Source organism: Schistocerca serialis, chromosome 5 (assembly GCF_023864345.2).
Source record: "Schistocerca serialis cubense isolate TAMUIC-IGC-003099 chromosome 5, iqSchSeri2.2, whole genome shotgun sequence".
Classification (NCBI taxonomy): Eukaryota; Metazoa; Arthropoda; class Insecta; order Orthoptera; family Acrididae; genus Schistocerca; species Schistocerca serialis.
Window position 1 is genome coordinate 69,694,830 of NC_064642.1, and position 14,460 is coordinate 69,709,289.

At 40.1% G+C, this 14,460-nt stretch overlaps 1 protein-coding gene across 3 annotated transcripts in view; it reads left to right on the forward strand.

Annotated features, from left to right (window-relative positions):
• LOC126481231 (uncharacterized) overlaps positions 1-14,460 on the forward strand; it is a 527,312-nt gene that overhangs the window by 510,478 nt on the left and 2,374 nt on the right. Inside the window, exons 1-2 of one of the 3 annotated variants that reach the window (XR_007587531.1) lie at positions 6,527-7,825; positions 7,914-8,008. Coding sequence is in view for 1 of the 3 variants with exons in the window: in XM_050104843.1 (XP_049960800.1) it covers positions 7,914-8,008 (95 nt within the window). In the remaining 2 variants the exon portion in view is untranslated. Of the gene's footprint in view, positions 1-6,526; positions 7,826-7,913; positions 8,009-14,460 lie in introns of those variants that run through there. The other 2 variants (XR_007587532.1, XM_050104843.1) reach the window with 2 other exon arrangements.

The window sequence follows — 14,460 nt, forward strand, 5'->3', positions numbered from 1 at the left end:
ACCCATGCAAAGGCTTCCGTTTCTGCTATGTCTTGCTTGACCTAGGCTATTGCATCAGCCACCCTGACCTTCCTCACTCATGAGAGTGTGTTGGTGACTTGAATTCATTTGCCACTCCCGTACAGCATCTGATAGTCATATTCCTCCAGCTTTAACCTAAATTTCATCAACCTGGAAGAGGGATCTGATATACTACCTACCTATGTTTGGGGTTGATGGTCAGTACATATCAGGAACTTTCTTGCAAATACATACAGTCTAAAATATTTCACTGCCCAAAAAAAGGGCCAACATCTCCCTCTCAATCATACTGTACCCTCTTTCTGCCTTGTCCTACGAACTCAAGGTGTATGCAACACGTATATCACTTCCAATTTTTTCCTGACTTAGAACTACTTCATTACTAGACTGAATAGTGTCTATGGGAATTATAAAGTCCCTTACAAAGTCTGGGTGCTCTAGTATAGGTGGACTGATCAGCTTCTCTTTCGAATGCTGAAAAGCGTTTTCTTACTCAAGACGTAAGGCATATTTTTCTTTAACAATTCATGCAATGGCTTAATGATTTTGCTGAAGTTGCTTATAAAATACCAGTAGTATCCCACAACCCCTAAATAAACTTTTAATTGCTGCATTGTTTTGGGCTATGGATACTTCTTTATCACCTTGACCTTCTGTGGATCTGGCCTCATGTTCAGGGATGGCAACATATGACCCAAATAGTACTCTTCCTTTTGCAAAAACTTGCTCTTGTCCACTTGTAGCTTTAAATTTCAGAGTCTAAGCTTCTTAAAAAGCTCCATCAGCTGCACATTGTGTTCCTCTATGGATGCCCATAAGGCTTACTGAATGCTGTCTTTTCTCTATACTGTTTGCCTAATAAGTCTTGATAATAGCCCTTTGCTAAGTTGAAGGTTGAGAAGTACTTTGCCTTTCCTAGACCATCAAGAATTCCACCTATTATTGGCAATGAATACACTGAATTTAGGGAGAACTCATTAAGTTGCTCACAGTCAATGACTAGTTGCCACTTTTGCTCTCCAATGGCATGCGTATTTTTTGGAATTAAAATCAAGCAAAAATTCCTTTACTTGATACTATAACATAAGCTTCTCAAATTTTTTCAATTTCCTGTTGGAGCACTTCCTTTTATGCTTGCAGTATTCTGTAGGGTCGAGAACATATTACCCTACCTTATGCTTCTGGTAGCAAATTAATTTCATGCCTGACACTACCCACGTAAGATAATATGTCTCCAAGCAAACGGAAAACTTCGCTGTACATGATGCATAATTATGGTTGCTGCCTTCTCTTCTGCATTTAAATGGCTTGTACACATGTTCTCCTTTAGTATACTTATTCTTGATTTCAGCTACGGCTCATTTTTACTGACATGGTACACACTGAATGATTCCTGCAAGAATGTCCACTCCAGAACTGCTTCTGCTACCACCTGTGGGCAGTCTACTGACACTCTCTCATCTGCAATGTTAGACACACTTGTTATGCATTCTTCTGAGTCTATTTTTACTAATGCCTCAATTAAATCCACACCCTTGGTGATTTCCTATTTCAGAATGATAGCTTCTCTCATTCCATTTTCCTTTATTTTTATTTGACTCACCTGTTCCTCCCAGGGTCCTATTGCTAATGCTGAAACAATTTGTTTGCACTCTTCTTGCTTCCCTCCAGCATTCCATGCTGCCTGCCTCTGTTACTTTCTACATCTACATCTACATTTATACTCCGCAAGCCACCCAACGGTGTGTGGCGGAGGGCACTTTACGTGCCACTGTCATTACCTCCCTTTTCTGTTCCAGTCGCGTACAGTTCACGGGAAGAACGACTGTCTGAAAGCCTCCGTGCGCGCTCGAATCTCTCTAATTTTACATTCATGATCTCTCGGGAGGTATAAGTAGGGGGAAGCAATATATTCTATACCTCACCCAGAAACGCACCCTCTCGAAACCTTGCGAGCAAGCTACACCGTGATGCAGAGTGCCTCTCTTGCAGAGTCTGCCACTTGAGTTTGCTAAACATCTCCGTAATGCTATCACGGTTACCAAGTAACCCTGTGACGAAACGCGCCGCTCTTCTTTGGATCTTCTCTATCTCCTCCATCAACCCGATCTGGTACGGATCCCACACTGATGAGCAATACTCAAGTATAGGTCGAACGAGTGTTTTGTAAGCCACCTCCTTTGTTGATGGACTACATTTTCTAAGGACTCTCCCAATGAATCTCAATCTGGTACCCGCCTTACCAACAATTAATTTTATATGATCATTCCACTTCAAATCGTTCCGCACGTATACTCGCAGATATTTTACAGTTAATGAGTTTCTGTCACTATTCACTCTCGTCTTTCCACATGTTTCTTGCTTTGTGCTTAAGAGTCTCTCACAAGAGTTTTCTATTTTCTTTGAATGTACTACTGGAGCTCACCCTGTGACTCTATCTTCCTTTTCTCACATGCCTTTTGCTCTGCCTCTGAGGTTTCTCTTAAAGAGCCTTCTCTTCCTTGTACTTGCACAACCGTATTAGCAAGTTTCCGACTTCTAATACCAATCTGCACCAGGCGGAGTATACACTCCTGCTCCGCCTTCATTCTGACCTGTTCCCCATGGACCCACAGGCTTCCACTGGCACAACTGATTATGACTCATTGTTCCTTGTGAAAGTCTCAGCCCACCAGCCCATCAAATGAAAGATCTGCATCTTCCCCAGTTACGGGGAAACGATGCCTCACTTGTATTCTGTTTTGCATTCATAAATCGGGAATTACAGTTCTCTCTGTCCTTGCAACTGTATTAGTGATTCCCCGAATCTTAATTTGATTTGATTTTTTATTGGTCCAGTTTTATCATATAGCACAAATTGTACAATTGATATTGGACAGGTGAAAGATAAGTTACAATAATACATAGTATTAGCAATTAAAAAAATATAGGTACCTACTACAATTAATTTTGTTACTTATTCAGGAATTCTCTGACAGAATAGAAACAGTGCTTTATTAGAAATGCCTTTAGTTTAGCTTTAAATATTGGATGAGTAGTATTCGTTATTTCCTCTGGTACCTTATTGTGTAGTATTACACCAATGTTAATTATGCTCCTCTGATAGGTGGTTGTTCTGTGATATTTTTGATGTATATTTGATTCCTTTCTGGCACTATAGTTGTGTACACTTTTGCTGGACCATACTTTCTGCCGTTTCTCAAACTACTTCTCCTAACTAGGCTTATCTGTGCACCACAATCCACAAGAAATCTCAGGCATATAGTAATGCCATCATGACACTCTAATTGTATAAACTCATTTTTACTTTCACAGTTGACTGTTAATATCTTTCCAGGTAAGGCGTAAAGCGACTACTTTCTTACACCGTTACTTAGTTTTCCTGGCTTTTACTGCTCCTATATGCACCCTGTGCATGGCAAACACTTTCTGGGCAGTCTCTCATGTAATGACTATTTTGTTTCCATTTAAACTTGCTATAGACTGCAGATGCACACATGGGCCTTTATGACTTGGCGAACTACACTGTGAGCACCTGGCCCATCTCCCCGCCTTTTCTTGGTAGAACCTGGTCCCATCTTTCATATTATTTTATCTGCACAACACTCCCACGCCATATGGTCTGGCTTCCCATATGAGAAACACTTGGTAGCTTTCTTCTCAGTCTGCAGCACCACACCACCACCTTGGGCGATCATCATTTCTCGGGTCGAGGCTCTTGCACTGTCCTCTGTCAGAGCTAACTATATAGCCTCTGTTAACATTAGCTGATCATCTCGCACACGCACAGTTGTATTTATCCTGTCATCATACACCCCTTGGATAAACACTGTTAAGCTGTTCTAGCTCCAGTTCTCGCATGGGACCTCTGATTGCTTCCCTGAAATGGTCTACATGGTATCCGACCTCAAGCCCCATTGAGCTATACTTTCCCCATGTTCTTGCTGACTTGCAGACATCTGACATGCATAGAAGTCTAGTGACCTTTCACCAGCATAGTTTTCTAGTTATATGGCGTGCACATCTCGCCAAGTGGCACTTAGATCTCTGATTAATAGCGCTATAAATTTAAATAAAAGATCACAATTGTCGAGGAATTCATTCAGAGTGTTCTTACTGCCATCAGACAATTGCAGTAATAATGTTAGCACATCTGTCAAACTAACAAATTGCGTACTTTGTAACTCAGGCACATCAGAACCTGTGCCAGAAACATTGTCTCCATTTTATGACATGCCTGCAAGTCTTTTAACTCACCATCAGAATTCTCACAGCTGCAGCTGCTTTTGTGCATCATCTGCTGCGAAATGTTGCCCTTGCCCCACTGTCCATTGTTGCTGCTACTGATATGTTCCCTCTGCGACTGTGCACTGCTCCACCGTCTCCAGCACTGCCGCTGCCTGCACTTGCGCCGTGTGTGACCCACACTGCTGTCTGCCATTGTCAGTGCTGCTGCACCACCTCTGCATCGTCTGCGACCTCGCACTGCCTGCTGCAGCTGCTCCTGCTTTTGGCTGCCCTCACACTGTCAGCTGTAACCTCACGTCATTGTCCGCAACTGCCGGTGCCACTGCACCACCTCTGCACAGCGTCTGCGACCTCACGCCACCGTCGGCAGCCCCTGGTTGCTCTCTGGGGTGTCCCAACACCCTTGCCCAACTTCAGTGATGACCACTCCATGCCCAGGTGCCGCCTGTCTGCTGGGCTGGTCCTGGCCTCTTCTTCTGTCTTTTCCAGACACCGTCTGTTTCTTGGTGCAAGATAGGAACTATCTTCTTTTTCGCCTTTTTCTCGGGAGCTCTTTTACTCTCCTGGTTCCTGACTCTGCCACTGTCCTGTGTACAGTTTATCCAAATAATGCAAAAATGGTTCTCTAAGCCATCCTGTCCTTTTACTTGATGTCAGGCTGAGCATGTTTGATAATCCAAAGAGAAGTGATCTATTCCTTCAGCTACTGCACGCTGATTCCATGACTAACCCCACACACCTAGCACCAGAAAAATAGTCTGCATGTCACATCCAGTGAGCAGTTTATACATTCAGTGACAATGGAGAGGGTCCGTCCAGTCAACTAACGTGGACGTGGCTTACTGGAAGTTTGAAAGAGTTATGGAACTTGTTCAGGAAATAATCAAATAAAGACAAGACTTGAATAACTACAATCTCTAATAAATTATCTGAACAAGAATTGGATAATGACTTGAACGAAAATACACAACTCCTGATTGCAAAATCCCATGGAGGGAGGTATGCTGCTAAGTCTGAGTACAAGCAAAGCCAGAGTGAATACTAGAAGTCCAGGCCCTGCGCCTGACCTATACAGACATCCCTCCTGGACCACTCTCTGAAGTGAACTCCCCCGCAGGCTACGCCGCCCCTCCTCTTATCTGTGTGGCACGCTGTGTCGTTCCTTCCACGTTGGCGCTTCCTGACATTGCCCTACAAGGCATCATGTGACCATGTATGGTCACCGCCAAAGCACTGCCACGCCTCATGGCTCTCCACATGAGCTCATGTGATACCTCACGAGTCTACAAAACTTCGGCCAACACCCAAACCAACCCCATTCCTATGGCGTCTCCTTTATACTCTTGAGTATTTTCTTGGAAACTTACTCGTTCTGGTTGCTGTTCTGTGCCCTTTCAGGTGTAGCATTTTTTAAATGTGCGACATAGTGGAATGTGGGGTCTGTAACACCTGAATTTGTCTAGTCCATCGATGTTAATCTATAATCTTTTTGAGTGAAGCTGTGTAAACATTTTTTTATAAAATAAAAATGACGTAATGAAAGCTAACCAATTTTCACATAAGCACTAAGAACATCCCTTATGTATCTCCCAGTTTCAAGCATTTTCACTAACATATTTGTTTTGAAATGCTTAATACATAGCTCAAACTAGTATATGAGTCGCCGTTTGGCAATTAACAATGTTATTGCCACGATTACTGCCACAGAAAATGCATTACGTACAAAAGTATCTTGCCTAGAGCGAAAAGTTCTCAGTTTCACAAGCAGAGGATCGAAATCGTGTTCTGATTTCTCAGATTTGCTAGCAAAACTTAGCCATTCCGGTACTTTGTATTTTTCGCAAATAGTACTTCTGTTATTTAGATACTGTTTTAGTCATAGTCGCCTCCGCGTTTTCTTTTTCTTTTGAATTGCATTTCAAGAAACGCTGCTAAGAATGGGACGCGCTGCACACTGCTTGAAGCTTGAACAATAAGGCAATGAGTTGCGCATGCCTATAGTGCACTTAGTTTTACGCACGCGTCAAGTTTCCCATGCGTCTGCGCAGACGACTCCACGAGGCTGTGGTATGGGCGTAACTACATGAGAAAGCGTGAGTTAAATGTATCAGTATTGATCGTATCAGCATGTAAAGACGACGGACAGTATCGTGCATTTTACTTTAGCCGTTTAGCTTTACCATGTGATTATTATTTGTTCAGTTGTGTGCATTTCTCTTTGGTAGGCATTTGGTTTATCTTTTTAACATCTTTGGCAAGTAGTGCGCAATCGCATCACTGCATCAGTGGTGTTTACGTGCGATGTAAACAGTCGGTTGTTGTGGTAGGAAATGTGTTGAAATTTGTTGTACAAAATGTCAAACATTTTTAAACGATTTGAGACATTGAGATGTATGGTTCGAGTATGTGATACAAGGTTTGCGTCATCAGATACTAAATCGGGCCACCCAAAAAGAGTTCCGTGGCAGAAAAAGGAAGGTGAATGGAGAAGTAAATTGACAGCATTTGCACCGGATGAGGGGAAGGCTATAGGCCCAGACATCATAAATTTCTTTCGTGGCCCTCTTTCATTCAAGCAGTGGTTCGCCAATGTTAAAGAAGGTCACGCAGATCACCTCCAGCGTTTTATCCCAGAGAGACACGATATACTAGGATGTGATTTAGCCACAGCACATTTCATCGTGCATAGAGGCGGTTCTGTAAAATTCTGTGACCATTCGGAGTGGATTAAGAAAGATGAAAACGACGAGTATGATTTGCCTAACAAGTATGTACCTAGTATGTATTTGGAAGCAGTTGACGCTTCCAACACGGAACTGAGATATGAAGGTCTCCGAAATTTTGTGAATCTTAAACGATTGAAGTGGCTTAATTTAAGTAATTGTGCACACATTGATGATTGGTGCCTCGACAAAATAAGTGGCGAATTAAGGACGCTGGAATATTTGGACATAAGTGACTGTAAACAAGTAACCTATCGTGGCTTATCTGCCTTTTACCGGTTTGAAAATTTGAAACGTTTGAAAGTTAATAATATTGCTTCGTCGAGAGAATTTGAGTTCATGTGCCTTATGTTGGAAGACATATTTCCTAATCTGGTTATCGACGGAGTCAAATACATTGATGTTAAGTCTCCATAAACTTTACAATGAGGAAATCGACGTGTAGTTAATTAATACTTAAGTTTGTAATTTATTCATATTTTTTAATTGTTGCTAACTACCCTTTCGGTATCGTGGAGTTTGCAGAAAGCAACTGATAGCGACATTCTGCAATCCTGGTGCGCCTAAGCAGCACGTACGCGAACTTCTAGGAAAGTACATGGGTATTGGAAGTTGTAGGACGTCGATATACAGTCATAGTGTTCGAGTAAAACGTAAGAGATTTAATCCACTGCTCATACGAGACAGTGAAAAAAATAAAGAAAATGGGACTGCACTCACATGAGGGAACCAGGTGCATACATATGTACATCAAAACATAAATGAATGTGTGTTAGACTTACACAATTGTAGATTGCACTGGTATGGTAGTACAATTGCAGTTGTAGACAGTGGTGAGCTTCCGTATTTTTGCAAGTGTTCTGTTTTTTTTCTGTGTTGTTAAAGCATTGCACAGAGGGGGAAAAAAAATCTTTGTTTCAGCGGTAAACTGTGGAGAAGACGAAGGAGACGGCCTGATTTATCCCATGAGCTGGATGATTCACATCAACAAGCCACTTGGGTAGCTTCTTACAGAGGTAATTACACCTTCAAGAATTTTGTGCCATGTTTTTGCATGGCTACATCTACGTATTTACTGTGCAAACCACCATTAGATGCATGCAGAGGCTGTGTTCCATTGTACCAGTTTTAGAGTTTCTTCCTGTTCCATTCACATATGAAGTGTGGGAAGAATGATTGTTTGAATGCCTCTGTGCATGCAGTAACTATCCTAATCCTATCCTCACAATCCCTGTGTGAGCAATACATAGGAGGTTGTAGTATAAGAGTAATCATTTAACCCTTTCAGACCTGATTTTTTATTTACTTGTAAAAAAAAATGTCTGACATCATTTTTACATTCCGGTGAGTCTCCGACAACATTTTTCGAAGAAAAAATTTCGTATGATCTCTACTTTTCTAGATATTTAATGTACACAAATGTGATTGTCAGGTCTCAAGCTTCATGTCATACATTAAGGAGGTTAACAGTACGGATCAATTATGCCACTCTTTATTTCACTTTAAAACAGAGGGAACAATAAAAATAATTCCATATTACATTCTTGTTTAAACAACAATTGTCAACACCTGATTTTAAGGTTTAGTATGAAACTGCAAAAAAACAATTTCTGTCCTTTTGGAGACATAAATGTACTTTACATTTTCTGCACTGAATTCTTGAATGCCCCGTACATTTTGGAAATTTGCAGCGACTTGGAGCCCCTACATCATGCAAAGGCAAATGGTCAATGGAATCAAACTGTATCTCTGTAGCTGGTCGTAATTTTCCTCGTTTTCTTGGTATGACTCATGTCTGAAGCCAGTCCTTCATCATACGGACGCCCCCTCTTCTTTCCAGTCACTTTCTTTTGGCACAGTATCAATCCATCTGCTACCCTGATACGAAAGGAAAGAAGGTCCATTTGCTTCTTCTTTGGGATAGACAGGTTGTCTGCATCTCATCTGTATTCCAACCAACTTTGCACGATGGTAAAGTCAACAGGGTGAAAAATCATACACAAAGGCCATTTTCGAGATCTGATGAAAACTCTGTAGTGGCTTATCAATTGATCAAATAGATCCACACCACCCATTGCATGATTATATCTTCTCACTATTTCAGGTCTTTCTACTTTCACACATTTATGGTGCTTTTTGTCCCAACGCTCGACTTCATCCACTGAGCCTTTACCAACAAAGTTTGAACACAATACAACTGGCCTATTGTCTAACCACTTACACATGGTAATGTCATCAGTACTAGTGATTTCTTCACCGTAACCTGTGGTTTGTTTCATTATTGTTCTATCATCTGAAAAAGGCAAGTTCTTTCCAAATCTGTTTTGACGGACAGTACCTGCTGCATTGATACCTTGAGATGTCAGAACTTGAAACAGATGATAAGATGAAAAGAAGTTGTCAAAGTATAATTTATGACCTTTACCTTTTAAGAATGGAACAGAAAATCCTAAAACAACAGCAGGACCTAATCCAGATTTTTTACAGCATGTGGTATTTAGTGTATTTAGTTCAGTTGTAGCACCTTGATACAAAAGGAAATCGTGCACTATTCCACTCTTGCCACACAACATGAAGACTTTGATTCCTCATGGACTTGGTTTCCCCTTGACATACTGCTTTGCAGAAAACTTCCCAGTGAAAGGAATAATTCCTTCGTCCACACAAACATTCTCTTCTATAGGAAGTTCACTGTAGCATTTTCGAATGGCTGTGTAAACTGGCCTGACTTTGTAAAATTTATCTTTATTTTCAGGTGGCTTCTCCAGATTGTTCACCAAGTGTAAATTTGTTCGTAATTCTAAAAATCTGTCTCGTGACATGTTTTCCCAAAACACATTTACCTTCAGGCTTGTATCCCAATACATTTGTAATCTGGGAAATTTCAAAGCACCAGTCAGTATATGCAAACCAAATAGCACCTCTAATTCTTGAGTTGTCTGCTTGAATGAGCATTTGCCTTGTTGTAATGCATGAATATTAGTATGTGCTGTCATGCTAGTGAACAAATCATCTGGTATATATCTTTTGAAGTATTGTATTGGAGAACACAAGACAGATTCTTCAAAATTTGGAGCTTTGTATGTTTCTGCCATGGTACTTAGAGGCTTGCATTTCCATTTTATGGATTCTTTAGGTGTCACCATTATGTTGTCACACAGGTTATTCAATTCTGGGTTGTTTTCATTGCATAAAAAGTTCATTTCAGCATTCACCACGTCTCCGTCATCTTTATCTTCAGATATGGTGTTTCTACACACATCATTCACGCCCACTTTATCTGCTCCAACACTTTTCACTATTTGTGGAGCTTGCCTTTCAATAAGTGGTACACTGTCATCCTCATCTCCACTCAAACTAATGTCAGAAACGTCACCATTTTCAATTATGTCCATAATCAAATCCCAATCTTTCTCCACAGAAAGATATTCCTTATCCAAATTTGTAAGTCAAAAGCGATAAATATAAAATAAAATCATGTGTACTGGTCAGTTATTCTCCTCCTTGCTGCTGGTACTGAAATTACTGAAAAAAATACCACACATAACAACCATCGCCATGCAAATACATCTGAGGCTAATTTTAGGTTATGTTTCCTATTTTACACCATTAAGGACCTGTGTACATTAAATTTACCTGATACATAACACAAATATGGACTTGTCCACTGAAAGAAAGTCTAATGTTTCCAAAAGAAGGAAACCACACAAAATTCATTAACAAAACCCACAATGTGACTGTTACAGCAATAAAGTCGAGTAATGGCTTCCCACAGAGAGAGAACACCAGAGAGTATATTTTACTACGTAGTTCACTGACTGCTCACAAGAGAGCATGGCTAAAATAAACCTACACAAATGTGCACAGTGAGTTTTGATGCACCTGACATTTCTTGTCAGCGAAATATTAGTGAACAAACTTTATGTACACAATTGGGACCACCAGGTCTGAAAGGGTTAAAGCTGGTTCTTGAAAGTTTGTTATTAAATTTTTTAAGAATAGTTTACGTCTGTCTTCAAGAGTCTGCCAGTGCAGTTCCTTTTGTCTCTTTGTGACACTCTCCCACAGATTAAGCAAATCTGTGATCATTTTTGCTGCTGTTCTCTGTAGTAAGTTCAACATCACCTGTTAGTCCTATCTGGTATGGGTCCCACACTCTTGAGCAATGTTCTAGAACTAGCTGCACAAGTGATTTGTAAGCAATCTCTTTTGTGGACTGCTTGCACTTCCCCAGTGTTCTACCATGAAAGGTGGATGTAAGATGAACACCAACAAAAGCAAAACAAAGGTAATGAAATGTAGTTGAATCAAATCAGGTGATGCTGAAGGAACTAAATTAGCAGTTTAGACACTTGCTGTAGTAGATGAGTTTTGCTATTTGGAGAGCAAAATAACAGATGATGGTCCAAATAGAGAGGGTATAAAATGTACACTGGCTATGGCAAGAAAAGCGTTTCTGAAGAAGAGAAACTTGTTAATACAGAGTATAGATTTCAGTGTCAGGAAGTCCGTACTAAAAGTATTTGTATGGAGTGTAGCCATGTATGGAAGTGAAACATGGATGATAAACAGTTTAGACAAGAAGAGAATTGAAGCTTTTGAGATTAGATGGTTTGATCACATAACTGATGCGGAGGTACTGAATAGAATTGAGGATAAGAGAAATTTGTGGTGCAACCTGAATAGAAGAAGGGATCAGTTGCTAGGACACATTCTGAGGCATCAAGGGATCACCAATTTAGTACTGGAGGGAAGTGTTGGGGGTAAAAATTGTAGAGGGGGTAAGAGCTTTAATGGCCGAAAGCTTTAATTGTGTGAATGAATGTTTTTATTGTGCCTATAATGACTCAGCATCTCCACTATATGGTGAGTAGCAACTTTCCTTCTCTAGTATTATTACATTCCATCCTGGATTTTCCATTTGATTTTTTCCTGACAGCATTCGTAATGTGTTTCATAATACAAATTTATGATGAAATTCCTTGAATGCACCTGGTGCACAGAGATTTGACTTAATTAAAACTTATGTGATTGAATGTTGGGTAATTCATCTAGCTACATATTCTGTGGCGTAGAAAGGAGCTATCAGGGAGATGCAATCTTACATTATGTTAAAAACAATTGTGTTTTCAAAGGACCATTTCATTTCACAGTGTTATATAATTGTGTGCTCATCCCCATTTCAGTCTAAAATAGATCCAGTAAAAATACAGTTAAGATCATGTCATATATTTTCAAATGTATGTTTTCCTACTGGGCTGGAATTGTTGATAGTCAATTTCACCTGAGGGTAAAGTTATTGTGCAGATGTTCCAGATATTCAAAATTATTTCAACTCATAGCTACAAGATTAAAAGTTGAAAACAACATATAAATCAAGACGCCATTTTTTTAAGTGCCCCCCCCCCCACACACACACACACACACACACACACACACGCACGCAGAATATTTAGAATCACCGGAAGTTGTTTAAATGGCATTGTACTTAATTTGATTCTTAGTATTAGCCATCAGTACTGTTGGAAAATAAAAACCTGCTAAGGTAAGCAGTGTAAAATTTTAAGTGTTCGGTAGATACCAGTGAATGAGATTCTCTTTGATCAGAATTGTTTTCTCACATTTGATGGAACTTGTGAATTGTTTCAAATTTAAGAAATGGATTGCACAGAGGCAACAAAGGACAAGGTTCCATTTAGAGGCATTAATTTGAATAAGTCATTCATGATGAAATTATTGAAAACGGGTTGTAGTCTTATCACAAAATGTCTTACACTTCTTGCTATTCTGAAACAAATAAATAAGAAAAATACACCGTTTGTGGCAGATAATAGTTTACATATGCCCCTTCTCAAGTACCGTCATTGCAAACATTGTTGTTAACAGATGATGAATTTTTAATTGCCTTATCCTCCAGCAGTTTGCTGACACTGTTACTCTTGTCATAAATTGCATGAATATTTAGTAATGGTGTGCCTGTTTTCCAATAGTTGGTATATTAGTTTTAAAGTTTGGAATTTATTCAAGCAGGCACAATTAGAAGACTGTTAGTTTAATCACGTTGGCTCTTTTCAGTGCTAATCTCATCTTTTGCTACTGAAATTAGCACAATATAGATGGTGCTGAGTTTGCTTTTGATTTGTCTGGTGACACGGTAGAAGAAAAAAATGAAGTCAGTATGGAAGACCTAGGAGATCCAATATTAGAATTCAGAAGAGCTCTAGAAGACTTGAGGTCCAATAGGGCATTCCATCAGGATTTGTAAAATCATTGGTGGACGTTGCAACCAAACAACTATTCAAGCTATTGAGTAGAATTTATGAGACTGGCGACACACCATCAGACTTTCAGAAAGATATCATCCCCACAATTTCGAAGATAGCAACAGCAAATAAGTACGAGAACTATTGCACAATCAGCTGTTCATGTATCCTACATGCTGACAGAAACAATGTACATAAGAATGGAAAAGAAAATTGAGGATCTGTTGGATCACCATCAGTTTGGCTTTAAGAAAGATAAAGACACCAGAGAGGCTGTTCTTGTATTGCACATGGTAATGGAAGCAAGGCTGAAGGAAAATAAAGATGTGCTCTTAGGATTTGTCTACCTAGAAAAAGTATTTGCCAGTGTAAAATAATGTAAAATTTTCAAGATTCTGAGTAAAATAAGAGGCTGATAATATGAGGCCTGTACAAAAAATTATGGAATTTTGTCCACAAAATTTTTCTACACTTTTCTACACTGGTCTCCTTCGAAATACTCTCCTCCACAATTGATACACCACTCCCAAGGCTGTTTCCACTTCTGGAAGCAGTCTTGGTGTGCCTGGTGCTGTATCGTGCAAAGTGCCATCTGCGAATTTTCTTTTATCTCGTCTATTGTACCAAATCTTCAGCCTTTCAGTGGGATTTTCAACTTTGGAAATAAATAAGTCCACGGGGGCCAGGTCTGGAGAGTATAGAGGATGAGGCAGCACAGCAATTTCATTTTCTGTGCAATAGTCACACACCAACAGGGACGAATGTGTGGGTGCATTATCGCGATGCAAGAGCCATGAATTGTCTCGCCACATTTCACACTGTTTCCTTCTAACATTTTCTCACAACACATCCCAATAGCATCAGCGATTAACAGTTTCTTCCTATGGCATGAATTCATGGTGAATTAATCCTTCAAAGACAAAGAAAACTATCAGCAGGGCTTTGACGTTTGACCTGACCTGATGAGCCTTTTTTGGTCTTGGAGAACCTTTCCCTACCCATTGTGAAGATTGAACCTCGGCCTCAACATCATAACTGTAGAGCCACATCTCATCAGTTATGATTCTTTTAGGAACATCTCATTCTCTTTAGCGCGATTCAAAAGGTCTTCACAGATTGCGAGAAGCAAGTGTTCCTGGTCTCGGCTCACGAGCTGTGAGGTGAACGTGGCGGCAACATGATGCACTCCAAGAGGCTATGTCAGG